The sequence below is a fragment of the Spodoptera frugiperda genome, chromosome 6 (genome assembly GCF_023101765.2).
Source record: "Spodoptera frugiperda isolate SF20-4 chromosome 6, AGI-APGP_CSIRO_Sfru_2.0, whole genome shotgun sequence".
NCBI lineage: Eukaryota > Metazoa > Arthropoda > Insecta > Lepidoptera > Noctuidae > Spodoptera > Spodoptera frugiperda.
The window spans coordinates 11670122-11688084 of record NC_064217.1 but is presented as its reverse complement, the minus strand read 5'-3'; the positions used below and the strand labels follow the sequence as shown (position 1 = coordinate 11688084).

Below are 17963 nucleotides of genomic sequence, written 5' to 3'. Positions count from 1 at the left end.
ATTTTGTACAAAATTAAACTAGAAAATTTTTCCTACCATTTAGTATGTATTAATATTTTTTTCATAAAATCAATAGTTTTTGGCGTATGAGCGCCGCAAATCTATAAAATAACTAATTTTGAAAACTACCGGAAAACTTTCCAGGTATCCTCCGTACTTTACCAAATGACTGGACTATACAATGGAAAGAGAAGATAAAGGGAGAATAGGAAAAGCATTTATTTATGGCCAATTTTTTTTCTTGATATGTGTGCATGATACTGTGTTAATTCGTCTGTACCTAATTTGCATTTAAATTTGCATGGCGTGAGCCTGATTATGGCGATTTATTATTTTATTAAGAACATCTTGTTAGCTCACCCATAGTCTGCAAATAAAGAAATTGAATTTGAAAATATTTTTTGTGTATATAAAGTCGCTGAGTTTTTATAATAAAGTCTGATACGTTTCAGTATCCTCTGAATATGTTAAGTTAGTTGTTTTCTTTAATTTCTATTATTATGGTGGTGGCAGGGAGGCTCAAGGCTTCTGATGTGTGATACGAGTTTAAAATCTACCAATGGCAAGTACCAATGTGACTTTTTCTGACTTAGATTAATTAGACACCATTGGCAAACTGTAAAGGAAAACACCTTGAAGAAACCTGGGCTTATCCTTACTGATATTATAAATGTGAAAATAACTCTGTCTGTCTGTATGTTACGCTTTCACGCCTAAACCAGTGAACCGATTTTGATGAAATTTGGTATAGAGATAGAATAGACCCTGAGGAACAACATACCTTTTATTGCAAAAAATAGGAGAGAATGGGTAAAAGGGGGATGAATATTCATATTTGAAATTCGTCATTTTTAATGCTGTAACAGTGAAACTTTGATTTAGATACGTTAAATAAACGTGCGAACATAAGCTACTTTTTGTTGCAAAAGTAGGGGAGAATAGGTAAAACGGGGGAGATTGAATGTTCATATGGAAACCGTAATTGTTACAGCTGTGTGAAACTTTGTATTTAGACACTTTATGATAAACGAAAGAACATAGGCCTAGAATCAAAAAATACATTGTTAATTGAAGGCGTAGAATGGTTGATAGAGGAGATGATGTTTGCTTAAAAATTCGATTTTTGTTAATACTGTTGCCTGCGCCTTCACTCGCGTTGGATACTACCATACTAATTTTATTAATGCGGAAGTAACCCTGTAACGGCAGCATTTTGACCACCAACCACAAACACAACCACGCGGACGAAGTCGCGGGCAAAAACTAGTAATTTCTAATTTCAACTTTGAAATAGCAAACCCGCATTGAGCAAACGTGGTGATTAATACTCAAACTCCGTGCGAGAAGAGGCCTTTAGTCAGCAGTGGCCACTTATAGGTTGATGTGGTGTGATGATAATTATTAGGAAGCCTATACATCAGGCTATTTATGAGAAATATGGAGATGATTTGAAAATGATTTAATTACGTATCTAGATCTAATCTGGGCATGATCTGAATCGTCTTTGTCTTCTAAAACCTTAGTGCAAGTTTGCTTTACGTTTAAAGTAATCAAAACAATAGCGCGTTCGACGCTCTGATTGGCCGGTTCGAATAAACTTAAAACGAGTACCTTCGTTTTAAGAGTACTGCTACCTAGGAAGAATAAAGTCAAATGGTCTCATACCATCGACGAGTGTATGGACGTCAACGGTCCTGATTAGAGCCCCAGATAGCAATTAATCAGAAAACCCGCCTTCATACTATTACTGAGAAAAAAAATTAATTATTAAAAAAACCCAAATAACAACTTGACAAACTAATTTATAAATAGGTCCATCAACACAAACAACGTTTGCTCTTATCAATACTTTTTTTTCCTGCATTGAAACTTATTGTTGCCTTATTTATCTCCCGCCATGCCTTTATCTCTGAGTAAGTAGTAAAGGTTAAGTCAATGTTTAATTACAAAGTTCTCTGGCTACTGGGAATATTGTATAAACAACACTGGCCAGTATAAAGCTATCAGTTGGCTGGAACTAATGTGCGCAGCCTTAAAAATCGTTTTTTAAGAACATTTTCAAATTGTGACTTTGTTTTTTTTAGAAGTTATATAAGTTTTTTTTTCAAAATGCGTACGGATTTGCCAGTGTGTAAAAGATGCTGTTTCTGTGTACCGTTGCGGTATGGCTTGCTCACATGGGCATACATTAAATTGGTGAGTGTTATCAATTTGGTGGATACGCGCTAGGAAAAGTATATGTAGGATATTTCCTAGCATGCTAGGATAGTAAGTATGCTAGGATATTTCCATTTATAGCACGTATTCAATAGAATAGGGATGGTACTCGTATTAACATCATCAACCAACTGATATCCGCCCACTAATATTCCAATATTAGTAGTTTTGTTCGAAGAAATTACAGTACAAAGTTCAAGTTACAATGAATGCTTGTGGCGGATTATCTTTCTCCTTCTTCCAAACTTGCTATATTGAAGACGTACTATAATATAGTCTATGACCAAGAGAGATCTTGGTGTATTCTGAGGTGGAGATCATGCCTAAGTAAATGTAGTGTAGGTGTAGGGCACCCTACAGCTTGGCAAATCGGCTGGCTATGGTAAAGATCTGAAGATTGAGCTTAATGAGGTGCTATTAGAGAGATAGAAGTCCAGCAGTGCTGGAAAACAAGCTGATGATGATGATTTTCCTAATAAGGAAGTTGTCCCACCAACGGCGAGTGAACGACTAACTATCGGCTATTTTCTCGCTCAAGAAACGTACAATAGATATACTTTCCGTGTAAACAAAAGAGATGCATATACAAATAGTTGATCGCTGACTGTTCACACTGCCGGCGAGTGCTCGCTTCACTTGTTTGTTTTTGTTTTCACTCGTTTTCACTCGTTTCTAGTTCTAGCTCTACTCGTTACTCGTTCATCGTTGCCGGTGGGACAACTGCCTCAGGCACATTTGTACGTCAATTGAAATATTTGAAAATGAAGTTTAAGTGTCAGTCTATCGGTCAGAGGCCTTAGTACGAGTTTGTTTTACGTTTAACGAGACAAGAGCGCGTTCGGCGTTCTGATTGGTTGATTCATTTCAGCTAACCAATCAGAGCGCCAAACGCGCTCTTGTTTCGTTTTCTGTTAACGTAAACTCGTAGGCACTAAGGGTACTTTTCTCTAGCAAAACAAGTTACTCGTTCCAAAGTGTAGATTCCTAAGGAGAGCTCGAATCTCTATGTTATGTATTAATAAAAGAGTTAATTAATTATTTCTGACTGCCTCGTTGGTCGAGTGGTCGCAAGTGCGACTGCCGGACAAGGGGTCTCGGGTTCGATTCCCGGGTCGGGCAAAGTATTACTGGTTTTTTTTCGGATTTTCGAAAATTTCTCAGTGGTAGCACGGAGTCTGGAAATGTGCCCGGTATATGGCAATAGGCTCCACCACCTATATGTATTATATATATATACCATGTATATATGGGACTTGTAATGAAACGTACGCAAGTTGGTTAAACACTGACTTTTATTCAAACACCCTCACATACAGTTATCACGGATTATCAACATACCGTCTAATATACTACATCTCTTCCCTTTCGGAAAGCAATGCCCAAAGATTACTTACAACTACTTATAGCTATACTTATTACTAACTTACACAATGATACAATTATACAGTTCTTATCTAATCTTATAAACTAGTTATTCTATTGAACTAATTATTAACTATAGTTACACATTTCTTACATCTATAACTTATATCTATTCATTGTCGTCAAACAGATGAGTCAGCATTCGTGCAGTTCTTTCTTTAGACCGTTCAATAGGTATCTCGTAAGGTGACGACGTACCAGACTGGTCCTGAGTGCTAACTGGACTCTCATAGTCACCGCTAACATCGAGCAAAGCGGACTCGCTGCTGGCTGGGCTTGCCTGCGCCCGCGCCGTGCTCACGGCGTTTTGCGACCCTATTGATTCTAACTTTCGTCTACGCCTACGAAACCCTGTCATTGCTATCATACTTGGCGACTTGCTACCAGTGTCAGATGGTAGTCTCGTAGTCTTTCTAATTATTTCTGCTGACCCGGTCGTACGCGCTATCAACTGACTTCGAGTTCGCCGATACCGTCCACCACGTTCGTCTTCTACAATGTACGAGCGTGGTTGCGGTGCTGGTGCCACTACAGTCACCGGTTTCCTCTCGCCATTACAAACTAAAGTTGCCCTGTCCCCTTGATATAGTCGCTTAAGGGTGTTTGCCGTTTTATTGTAATTTGTTTTGATTACCTCTCTCTTTGACATTATATTTTTATAATTTTTCTCGTTATCTACTCTTTCCGTTAACAATTTAGCACTGACCGGTAATCTAGTTTTTAACCTTCTACCCATTAAAATTTGAGCAGGTGAGTCTAAGTCATGCCGCGGCGTAGTTCTAAAATTTAACAATGCTAAATTGAAATCTTGTCCCGAGTCTACACACTTCTTTAACATATTTTTAACCGTTTGCACTGTCCTCTCGCTTTTTCCGTTTGATTGTGGGTAATGTGGCGATGACGTTGTGTGATGTACCTCCCACTCACGCATAAACTTTTTAAATTCTTGTGAGCTATAGGCCGGACCGTTATCACTGACTACTTCTGCTGGTATACCATGCCTTGCGAACTGCTCTTTCATGAAAGAAATTACTTGTCTCGAGCTTATACTCGTTAACTGCCCTACCTCAACATAGTTAGAAAAGTAATCAACTAAAACAATGTAATTCTTTTTTTTATACTCGAACGTGTCCGATGCTAGTTTGTGCCATGGCAACGCAGGCACACTATGTTGCAGAAGCGGTTGACGTCGCGGGCGGGGCGCGTGCAGTGCGCAAGCCGCACACGCGCGCACGATGCGTTCCACGTCGTCGCACATTCCCGGCGCGTGCGCGCCTTTTACATCTTTCTATGCCTAAATGTCCTTCGTGGACTCGTGACAACATATCTTCCCGTAAAGTACGAGGAATAAACACTAAATCGCCTTTAAAAATGATCCCGTTTATGTAATGCATTTCTTCGCGATACGGCCAGAAAACGTTCACTCGCACATTTACATCGCGCCTATGTTTAGGCCAGCCCTTGGTTATGTATTTAATCAACCATCGACAGTCACTATCTAAATTCGTTTCTTTTTGAATGGCCTCCAATCGTGGTTGACTAAAAGGTACATTTTCTAACATGAAACAAGTTTGTATCTCCACTTCTGTGGATACTTGATCATTCATTTTTTCCTTCAAAGGTGCCCTCGATAATGTGTCTGCGATATACATATATTTGCCCGGAGTATATACTACTTTAAAGTCGTATCCTTGCAATCTCAACATCATTCTTTGTAGCCTAGCTGGCACCGAAACCAGGGATTTGTTAAATAACGCTTCCAGTGGCTTATGGTCGGTGTTTATGGTGACGTCAGATCTGCCATAAATATACTGCCTGAATCGTTCAACACCAAACACAATAGCCAGCATTTCTTTTTCTATCTGAGCATACCTCGTCTGAGTGTCGGTGAGCGTAAGCGAGGCAAACTCCACCGGACGATCATTCTGCAGCAGCACAGCGCCCAGCGCGACGCTTGACGCGTCCACTGACACCACCAGCGGCGCGCTGTCGCTGTACAGTGCTAGCACCGGTGTACTACCTAGCTTTGCCTTTAGCCTATCCACTGCTTCTGAATGTTGAGATTCCCAGGACCACTCTGATTCCTTCTTTAACAACGATCTTAACACATTTACACTCTCAGAGTAATCTATACATATAATAAAATCGTAGAAAAGTGCTGTCTGTACATTGAAAATAAAAATAAAAAAAATAGCAGGGGTTATTGTTATGTCGATGTCGAACCCAAAAATGTAATTAACTTTTTTTTGTCTGTTTGTCTGTTTGTCTGTTTGTCTGTTTGTCTGTTTGTCTGTTTGTCTGTTTGTCTGTTCGTCTGTGCGCGCTAATCTCAGAAACGGCTGATCCGAGTTGGATGCGGTTTTCACAAATATATTGTGGGATGCTTAAATTTACATTTAGTGTTTGTTTCATGTCAATCGGTTCATAAATAAAAAAGTTATGTCAAATTAAAGAATCACGTCGAACATTCTATGCTTATACCATTAATCTCCGCAACTATTTGACGGATTTGGTTGAAATTTGGTACAGATATAGTTTAGAACCTTAGAAAGGACATAGATATATTTTTATTTCAAAAATCAAAAAATAAAAATAAGAAATAAATTATTTATAAATAATTCTATGTCGATCGTTACACGACTTCGGTTCATGTTATTGTTTTAATTTATCGAAAAAAAGTAAATAAATAGTAAAAAGGTATGAAAAAAATAATATCAATATAATAAAACATTTAGTACAAAGAAAATGCTCTAACGGAGTATAGATAATTCTATGTCGATCGTTACACGACTTCGGTTCATGTTATTGTTTTAATTTATCGAAAAAAAGTAAATAAATAGTAAAAAGGTATGAAAAAAATAATATCAATATAATAAAACATTTAGTACAAAGAAAATGCTCTAACGGAGTATAGATAATTCTATGTCGATCGTTACACGACTTCGGTTCATGTTATTGTTTTAATTCATCGAAAAAAAGTAAATAAATAGTAAAAAGGTATGAAAAAAATAATATCAATATAATTAAACTTTTAGTACAAAGAAAATGCCCGAATGGAGTATAAATAAATAATCCAAGTTGTCTTTATCCTCGATAGATGGCGTTGGGATCGAAATAGATCGCGCTATGGTTTCGTTACATTCATTTGGTTGGGTATCGGCCGAGCGCTTCGGTACTATCGTAGAAAAAGTGTATTATCAGTCGTATGATTATTTGTCTGTAGTGGTCCTGCTGTTTCGTATATTCTAAATTGGTTTCGTTGTATTTGTCAATTAATAAGTTTATTTGTTGGGTTTTCCTGGTTTTTTGGTTAAACTATTTAACGTAGGTTTAGTTTGATATCGATTATTAGTAGTTACTGTAGTTAGTTTTTTTAATAAAATTGTAAGTCTAATTTTTTTTTAATTAGATTAGATTTAAGTCGTTTCTTTTAAATTATTTAGTTTAAGCTTGGTTATTATAGCATAGAGGATAGGTTGTAATATAGTTTCTTTTTTAATTGTTATAAATTCGTAATTCGTAGCTTTCTTTAGTTTTAAGTTAGTTTAAGTCCGTTTTTAGGGTTCCGTAGCCAAATGGCAAAAAACGGAACCCTTATAGATTCGTCATGTCTGTCTGTCCGTCCGTCCGTATGTCACAGCCGTTTATTTCCGAAACTGTTAGGTCTACATAGTTGAAACTTTGTAGGATGGTGTATTTCGATAACCGCTATTCGAATTTTAAATAAAAATGAATAAATTTAAAAATTAAAGGGGGGCACACCATACATGGAACTGATTCAAAAAAATTTTTTTTTCGTCTAACATATCCGTGATGGGTGTCTATGGATAGGTCTTTAAAAAAGACATTAAGGTTTCTAAAACCATTTTTCGTCAAAATCAACCGTTTGAAAGTTAGACGCTTCCAAAGTGGAAAAACGAGTGTCCCCCCCTCTCTAACTTTTAAAATAAGAGAGTGAGAAAACTTAAAAAAATATATGCTGTAGATTTCAATAGAAACTAACAACGAAAATTAGTTTGAACCAGATATCATTATTAGTTTTTAAGAAATAAAACATTTTCAAAAACCGCAAATATAACTTTGTCGTTCATACAAACACTATGTAAAACCAAGTTATTTTATAACTTTTATAATATGTCATCTACTTGCTGTTACGGAACCCTTCATGGGAACGACTCGCACTTGGCCGGTTTTTTAAACTATTTTTTCAATGCCCTAAGTGAGTATACATCTATTAAATTCAAACGCAGAGCTCATTATGTTGATTTTTGAAGAGTTCCCTGGAATATCTTCCACATCTCATGTTTGAAGAGATCCCGCGAGATCGGGAACTATGTGGTTAAAACCAAAAATTTGCCGGACGTCACTATTCCACGCGAACGAAGTCGCGGGCTATAATAAATCTGTAGAAGGGTCAATTCTGTTCATTGAAAATATAGAAAAAATAAATAGCAGGGTGTTACTGGGTCGATACCAAACCCAAATATGTGATTATTATTTTTTTGTCTGTCTGTCTATATATGTTCAGGCATCACGTGAAAACTAACGGTTTGATTTCGATGAAACTTGGTATAATTAACTTATTATCCTGGACATAAAATAGGTTACTTTTTATCCTGGAAAAATACGTAGAAAAAAATCTTTATTTTTCAGTTTTATTCTGCTCAACAGCAGTAGCTCAATAGAGGGATCTCCTTAATTATTATGGGCCTTGCCGTATTTGGGTCCAATAGATATTTATAAGATGTCATTTTCACAGTTACTCAAAATGGAGAAATAAAACTTCCACGCGAAGACCGACATCCGCGCGGACGGAGTCGCGGGCAGAAGCTAGTTAGGTATAAATTTAGCTAAATAATTTACCATGCCTAAAAACCTCTCGAGAGCCTTCCTATCAGTAGGATAGGGCATATCCATTATGGCTTTTACTTTCGAGTCGTCTGCCCGCATACCATTGGCGTCAAACTTGTGACCTAAGTAAGTAATTTCCGATACACCAAACTTACATTTTTCGCGATTAAATTTTATACCGACATCTTTAGCACGTCGCAGAAGACACTCCAAACTCTGGTCGTGCTCGTCTTTAGTACAGCCCCATACAATTATGTCATCAATAAAAGATTCAACTCCTTCTAAATTTTCTAAATGCTGCCTAAGCTTTGCATGAAATACCTCTGGCGCACAGTTTATACCATACGGTAAACGCAGAAATTGGTATCGACCGAATGGTGTACCAAACGTACAGAGATCCGCGCTCGCGTCGTCTATTTGAACCATCCAGAAACCACAGCGCGCGTCTAGCACGCTAAACACAGTAGCACCACGCAGGCGCGCGGCCAGCTCCGGCACCGTCGGGAGCGAGTACTGCGCGCGTCGCACCGCACGGTTTAATGGTCGCGGATCTAAACATACACGAATGCTGCCATCTTTCTTCGCAACTAAAACTATTGCATTTACCCATGAGGTTGGATGAGTAACCTTTCTAACTACACCCAAACCTTCCATTCTACATAATTCCTCCTTTAATTTATCCTTAAGGCCCAATGGAATTTTCCTAGTTGGACATATAACTGGCTGTACGTTTTTATCTATAACGATACTATATTTGCCAGGTAATTTTCCCAACCCTTGAAACAATTCATTATAGTTATCAATATTGATTGTATTTATTTGACTTATTAATCCTAACGCAATACATCCCTCTAAACCGAGCACACTCTGACAAAACAAATCTACAACAACAAATGATAACAAATAACTCGTTTTTCTAAACATAAAAGACACCTTAGCAATACCTATAATTGGTAATTGATTGCCGGTAAACGAATATACACGTTTTGTGAACGGTTTAAGGTCTGTAATAGATAACCCTAAGTTTATATAGTTCACTTTAGAGATAACATTAATCATTGATCCAGTATCTATTTTTAATAAAATGTTTTTACCTTGACATTTTATAACTTCTGTCCATTCCAATGGCGACTTACATTGTATTTTCTTATCATCTAAGATGTTTACATAAAACCTTTGTTTCTTACTGTCTTCATCACTATCACTACTTAAGGTTTCTACACTAAGATTTAACACCTTGCGAATCGATTTTTTATGTTTACACACTCGCGAAAAATGACCTTTTTTCTCACAAACATAACACTTTGCGTCACGCGCCGGACATCGCTCGCCACCGAGACACCGCACGCTGCCGCATTTCTCACAGGCGGTAGCCGGCGTACCCGCCGCTCGTGCTCCGCCAGCTCCGTACCATCCTCTGGCGCGCCGCCCGCCTCGTGCGCTGCGGCCGCCTTGCACAGCATCCACTTGCACCCCCTCAGATGCACCGTCGATGCACTTGCTTTCCTCCTTGGACATCTCTGCCGCCTGGCAGATTTGTATCGCTTTTGATAACGACAACTCATCCGTGCGAAGAAGTCGATCTCTCACCGTATTGTTCACAATACCACACACAATCCTATCACGCAACAGGCTCTCGTGCAATTCACTGAACTCGCACTGCTGACTCAATACCCTCAATGCGGTTACATATTGATCTATGTTTTCACCCTCTTCTTGATTGCGTGAAAAGAATTTAAACCGTCGCACTGTGATATTGGGTTTCGTGCCGAAATATTTATCGAACTTCTTCAATACGCAATGAATGTCATCTTCACTTTCACCTCCTTCGAACGTAAAAGTTGTAAAAGCCTCATAACCAGCTGATCCGATGAGGTTAACCAACAAACTAGCCTGAACTTCCTTAGGCTCTTTGCTCACTCCAGATGCTTTAAGAAATACCTCGAACTGTTTCCGCCATTTATGCCACGCGTCGGACCGCGCGGCCGGACCACCTTCGAGCGATAATTCCGCTGGAGGACGTGCGTGTTCCATTTTTATTATTCCTGTACACCACGATACTTCGAATAATAGTTTATTATTAGTAAGGATCTTTTTAACCGATTTAATACTGTTAAAAAGCACCACCGCTGCCACCATGTAATGAAACGTACGCAAGTTGGTTAAACACTGACTTTTATTCAAACACCCTCACATACAGTTATCACGGATTATCAACATACCGTCTAATATACTACAGGACTTACAACATAAATTATGAAAAGTGGGTGTACATTGTACAGTGGCATTGCATGCCATAATGTGCACCTCTGCCTACCCCTTCGGGGATTAAAGGCGTGACGATATGTATGTATGTATGTAATTAATTTATTTCCAGATTTGTATGAGCTTATTGTCACTTGGCATCATGGTGTCACTGTACCATATGGTGGGCATGTATATGGAGTACCACATGCCGTCACAGATGCACAATATCATCTTCATGAGCGTGATATTGACGCTCTTCGTGATTGAAATCAGTTTGACTATTACGTTCATCGTCGGAGGGCATATGGTAAGACTTCACTTATTATACTTACGCCCGAATACTCAAACGCTACTCAATTTTAAGTTGTACTTAAATATCGTGCTATCTCTGTCATTTTATAAAGAATTGATAGTGACAGAACTACATTTGAGAGCGTCTTAAAATTGAGTAGCGTTTGAGTATTCAGGCATTATTCTACTAATACTACCTAATAAATGGTTCTTTTCTTTATAAATTGCAACTTGTCTCTCTGAATTCTTCTTTGCCAATTTCGATTGGTAGTTTTTTTTCAAAACCTTCAGTTACCAATTGCCTTTTTCACGACTTATAAGTAGTCGTATTATGTTCCTATGTTGATAATTAGGTACTTACTTACTGATAGTTAAGCTTTGATACTTAAGCTTTCAATTAAAATTGGTAAAAGTTGTTACACTTGGGAACAAAGAAAAGGAGTCACTAGCGGTTTTTCTTTTTCATTTCTTGATAAATATTTTCTGATACAAGTACTTTATTAATTGGTAACGCATGTCGTATGAAAGGCAATTTAATTACCTTTAAAATGAGAGTATTATGTTGTAAAACGAGCATTTATTTTTAAAGTTATAGAGGGTTCTTTAAAATGTAACAAAAAAGCTACTGGCTCCGTTTCTTTAACTTACCCAAGTGTATATGGTTTCATTTACCAATGTACTGCATAGATGGCACTGTAATAATTAGGTATTTACTGGGTTTAGCACATTTTCTAACAAATACGATATTTGTGTTTCAGAAAAATGCAAAACTGATGCGTGTGTTCTATATCTACAATATTGTGGTACTGGTATTGGCTAGTATCCTGATGCTGGCCGTAGTGACGGTGCTGTTCATCCCAGTGCATTTAGTTATCTACCGCAGTTGGCAAACCATCACTATGTGCGCTCAATTCTTTTTCAGTCTCGGTAAGTAGCAATGTCATCTGTATCTTTTCTCTTGAAAGCTCTTTTTTTGAGGGGGGAAAATCATCCAATGACTTCTCCCGCCTTAGGTGAGGCGGGAGGGAGTGTCAGACTCTTACTGACTAAAAACCACCCCGTTCCTTCTCCTGCTTTGAGCCGGAGCCCCGGTAACCTTTTACGTTGTCCGCAGCTCCGGTTTTTATTGAAAGCTAACAGTGTTATCTCTATCTAATCTATATATTAATACGTGATGCAAAAACTTTGGACCGATTTTTACGAAAATTGCGCGGACGTAGGAGCATAAAATTTGGTACACTTATAGTTTATGAAATATGAAATATGAATATATAAAAAAAAAGCCCTGCGGCGATAGGGTGCTGGCGGTGGGACTGAGGTATCGATGTACTTAGGTCTTAGTTAGTATCCTGCACGTAGGCGGCTAGGGGAGAGTGGTCGCTCCTAGAGTCGATTTGGGTCGGGACTCTGGGTTCGGCAGCACCACTAGCGACAAAGCAGCCCTATTTAGGATCGCTCTGCTTTCCTCTGCACAGAGGAGGGGTCTAGAAAAGGTGACCCAAAAATAGTCCGACCCATCTATCACCTGGTTGCCAAACCGCGGGCGACTGGACATCGACAAATGCGGTCGAAAGACACAAATAAAAGATAGTAAAAAACAATACCAACGACTTTGCATCGCTACTTGGAACGTACGAACATTATTGGACAACGATCGTAACCTATGTCCAGAGAGAAAAACTGCTCTCATAGCACGAGAACTAACTCGTTATGGTGTGGATATAGCTGCATTAAGTGAAACGCACCTGAGTGATAGTGGAGAGCTCCGTGAAGATCTCGGGGGCTACACTTACTACTGGAGCGGACGTCCTTCGGGTGAAAGAGCGGGTAATGGTGTAGGCCTTGCCATTCGTAATAGTTTGGTTAGAAATTTTGCTGAACTGCCTAAAGGAATAAACGATCGACTCATGACCCTGCGCCTTCCAATTTCTAATAATAAATATGCCCATCTGATTAGTGCATATGCTCCCACTCTACCTTCACCAGACGAGGACAAAGAAGCGTTTTACCAAGCCCTAAAACGCACTCTGGTGAGTGTGCCTAGGAGTGATAAAATTATTCTGTTGGGGGATTTCAATGCCCGTGTTGGCACCGAACATGATATCTGGAAAGGAGTACTCGGCAAACATGGCATAGGAAAATGTAATGACAACGGACTGAGACTCTTATCGCTATGTGCTGAATTACATCTTAGCATCACTAATACATACTTCCGACTTGCCGACAAATATAAGACCTCGTGGATGCACCCAAGATCAAAGCATTGGCATCTTTTAGATTATGTCATTGTGCGCCAAAAGGATCTGCGTGATGTTCTTGTTACGAGAGCGATGCGCGGGGCTATTGGTTGGACTGATCACCGTCTTATCAGATCAAAGATGCACCTGCAACTTAAAGCGCCACGACGAGCTCCTAGTAAAATTCCACCTAGATTGGCTTTTTCGTCCCTGGTAACATCAGCGGAGCTGGGTAAGAGACTGGATACCAAATTTGCCTCGTGTGATCTGCAATCGAAATCATCAAGTATTGATGATGATTGGGGATGTGTTGCTGAACATCTGCATGCCTGTGCTTTGGAAATAGTAGGAAAACCTCATAAAAGAAACCAAGATTGGTTCGATGCACATGACCAAGAGATTAAGGTACTGGTGGACAGACACAGGCATGAGCTTAACTCATCGACCGCGCGTAGCGGCAAGGACACACAGCAAAAACTAAGGTTGAAAGTTCGTGAACTGAAGGATAAGTGGTGGAGGGAGAAAGCTGCGGAACTTCAACATTGCGCGAATACTCACCAGACTGGTAGGTTTTTCGAGGGTATTCAGGCCGTCTTTGGCCCACGAGTTAGGAAAATAGCACCCATATACACAAAAGACAGACAGCACCTAGTTACGAGTAAAACTGACGTAATAACGAGATGGGCGGAACATTTTAATGACGTCCTAAACCCTACTGCACTCAGCGCTGATATGTCGTACATAGATAGCCTTGATAATCTTCCAGTTAGGCAGGATTTGGACGACCCACCTGATTTTGATGAGTTTGTACGAGCAATAAAACGCCTTAAGAACTGTAAAACACCTGGTATGGACCAATTACCCGCAGAAGTTTATAAATACAGTGGGAAGCATATTGTAAACAGCCTCTATGAACTCGTTAAGAGGGTATGGGAAATCGAAACAGTCCCACAGGGCTGGAAAGATGCAGTGATCTGCAAATTGTACAAAGGTAAGGGGGATGTGTCAGATTGTGGATCCTATCGAGGCATTTCACTCCTGTCCAGTGCCGGTAAAATCCTTGCCCACATAATCAACATGCGCCTTAGTAAACTTGCTGAGGAATACCTGCCTGAGACCCAATGTGGCTTCCGCCCGAGCAGAGATTGATGCCATATTCGTCGTGAGGCAACTCCAGGAGAAGAGCTTGGAACACCAACGGCCTCTCTACATGTGCTTTGTTGATTTAGAGAAAGCATTTGATAGAGTTCCGCGGGAGGCCCTATGGCTAATTCTCCAAAAATATGGTTATCCTGACAAGTTTGTCAACCTCATACGCCAATTTCATGTTGGCATGAAAGCGCAAGTCCGGCATGAAAACGAGCTTTCTGGGGAGATTGACATCTCAAGCGGCGTAAAACAAGGCTGTGTCATGGCACCCACACTCTTCGCCATTTATTTTTCAGTAGTTGTAAGAGATGCCCTGCAATACTGTAGTAACCAATTACAAGTCAACGTTCGGACAGATAAGGGCGTGTTTGATGTCTCAAGATTCAAAGCCAAATCAAAGTCACAGACATTATCAATTCTGGAGATATTGTATGCTGACGATGTATGCCTTATGTCCGACAGCATGGCAAATCTCCAGAGTTATATCGACGCATTACATCAGTCTTGTCAACGATTTGGTTTGGTTATCAGCGCTTCCAAGACCCAAATCCTAAAACGGCCTCAACGAGGTTGTGTGGCTGATGGATCCGTTCTTCGTCTGGGTGGGAAGCCACTTGAAGAAGTTACGCATTTTAAATATCTTGGAAGCAACATTAGACACGACAATACCTTGGCTGCAGAGATACCCTCTCGTATTGCAAATGCTGCTGCAAATTTTGGGCGGCTCAATGCCCGTGTCTGGAGATCTCATGACTTAAGGCTAGAGACAAAGATTAGTGTTTATAAGGCGCTAATCTTACCTGTACTTTTATACGGCGCAGAAACTTGGTGTCTCTATAAATCAGACATAAAGAAACTTGACACGTTTCACTTAAGATGTCTTAGATCCATTCTTAACATCAAATGGATGGATCGAATTCCTAATACCGAGGTTCTGTGTCGTGCCGCAATACATGGCATGGAAGCTTTGCTCATGCGGCGCCAGCTCGGGTGGTGTGGGCACATCCTTCGCATGAAAGAAAACCGTTTGCCCAAAAAGGTCTTTTACTCTGAGATGATGGAGGGCAAACGTAAGCATGGCGGTCAACATCTCCGCTATAAGGATGTGCTCAAGAGGCATCTCAACGCATGCGGCATTAATACGAAAGAATGGGAGAGGCTTGCTTTTCACAGACAGTCTTGGCGCATTGCTGTCAATGAAAATATTAAAGCGTACGAAAACCAGCGCTTAGATACGTTAGATGTAAAGCGTCAATTACGTAAAGACCGACATATGAAAAGAGTTTTATAAAAGAGTTTCTTTGAGTTTGAGTTAAATAAAAATTATCCTTAAAGGTATGTTAAGTGGTATTGTAAATTAAATCGTATATGGTTGAATTTCAACCACTAGGCGACCACTAGTAACATTAAAAACAGCAAAGCCAAACAAGCATTTGTCCGTTTCTAATTGCTGATCAAAACAGGTCAAATGTGACCTCCGAATCTTCGCTCTTTTGATTTATCTGGTATTGTGGGTACTCACAGGGCATTTTTTTAGGATAGGACGGCAAACCACTAGATGGATCACCTGATGGTAAGCAATCGACACTGCCTAAAGACATCCGCAACACAGAGGAATTACAAGCACGTTGCCGGTCTTTGGCACGAATCTTCAGAGGGCTTAGTACGAGTTTGTTTTACATTTAACGTGTTCGAAACAAAAGCGCGTTTGGGGCTCTGATTTATTGATAGACTGGTACTAATGGTATTGGTAACATTCACAATAAAACACAACGTCAGCAACGTCAGTGTTTTACCCCGTTTTTCTATGAGTACGTAGTATAAGTCCGGCCAACTCAGCCCATTCAATCGTAATAAAACATTATGACTCTCACCCATGTTAAAATTCTTCTCTATTACTTTTCCAGTTATAGACGTCTACTTCATACTTCTAATGAGGAGTGAGATCTTAAAACTAGAAGGCAAGTACGGGTTCAGCTTCGTGAACAACGCGGCTGAGGGAGAGTGCACCATGCAAGGAGACACTCAAATAGAAGGAGACTGGAAGACCATAGAAGATGAACCGAAGAAAATTAAATCTGTATCTTAGAAATCAGGCTAAAGCGACATACAAAGGCTAATACAAAGGAAAATTTTAGCTTAATTATTTTGCCATAAAGTCATAAATCCAATGAATAAATTCGATAGTATAGGGCCCATTTCACCACCTTAATTAAAGTATTCCATCCAGATACAATAGTGAAGCAGGCTCCAAGTGTTACTAATGAAAATGTTTAGCACAAGCAGGGTAAGCAGGCAGTATACCCACGGTGTATATTTGTAATTAACTTAATGGTCATATGGTTGTAAATATTATGTAGATCATGTCATACATTGTTTCAAATGCCTCGTAGTTAACACTTTAAACGCTATTGATAACAAACATAATTATGTAGTAACGTAGGTTAAGTTTCTTGAGATTAAACTTAAGTTATCTGTGTCTATTACTCTTTTTTAAGGGGGGAAATAATCCAATTACTTCTTCCGCCTTGGGTGAAGCGAGAGGAAGTGTCAGACTCTTACAGACTAAAAACCACCCCGTTCCTACTCCTGCTTTTCGAGCTGGAGCCCTGGTTAGGTAGTCCGCAGCTCCGGAGCAAGCATTAGCCATACTTGGCCTCATCTGTGGTGGTCTGATGGCGGTTTAATGCGCGTGTCTGGTTCTGGTCGAGCAGCGACCTCTACCCTTGCCCGCCGTCCGCAGACCCATACTTACGGTGGCCGGAGATCGTTCCGCGATCCCAGACGCCGAGGGATTTGAGAATTGGGGATTTGGAGATTGAAGATGTACTAATTAGTGCATAATAATTATGTGGCAATATTATTTGCAATCGCGATTGGTTTTACCAGCCCAGACTATTATCGCGAAGGTCAGTTCAATAATAAATACGTATCTATGAGTAAGTACACAGTTATTGTAAACATAGATTGCCTCTCAAGTAAAGACTGAGAACTACAAGACTGCTTGCAAAGTTGAGGTGATTGTTGTGATCGATCCATGGTGTCGAAATACATCAACGTCACGCCTTTTAGCCTCAAAGGGGTACGCAGAGGTGTACATGACGGCACGTAATGCCGCTATACAATGTACACCCAGTTTTCACCATTTGTGTTATAAGTCCCATGTAATAGGGGGTGAGCCTATTGCCAAATACTAGGCACAATTCCAGACTCCGTGATACTACTGAGAAATTTTCGAAAAAGCGAAAAAACTTAGTAATGCTAGTTACTGGATTTAAACATTCTACGAGTATCATACAGAAACCCGGAGTTTTACCAGGGATAGATACATTATCAAAACAATATTATTTATCTATCTACAACTACAGAATGAGAAAACCCAATTAGTGTCTTTATCTAATTCCTTATGTCCACTGATGTAACTAGGAAAATATAACTAATGATTATTACATATTTATATAACAGCTATCTGATAGTTTATGTCAAACTAATCATAAATACATAGACTGTATTTACACGTGGGAGAGTCATGCTTTGGATACTAATGGG

At 39.5% G+C, this 17963-nt stretch overlaps 1 protein-coding gene across 1 annotated transcript; it reads left to right on the top strand.

Annotated features, from left to right (window-relative positions):
- Window positions 1–1996: 1996 nt before the first annotated feature.
- Window positions 1997–16892, top strand: LOC118267751 (uncharacterized). Its single transcript, XM_035581927.2, has 4 exons — window positions 1997–2196; window positions 10868–11044; window positions 11787–11955; window positions 16322–16892. Exons 1-4 carry the CDS (start codon window positions 2110–2112, stop codon window positions 16501–16503), a joined length of 615 nt encoding a protein of 204 aa, XP_035437820.2. The 5' UTR covers window positions 1997–2109; the 3' UTR covers window positions 16504–16892.
- The last annotated feature ends 1071 nt before the right edge of the window (window positions 16893–17963 follow it).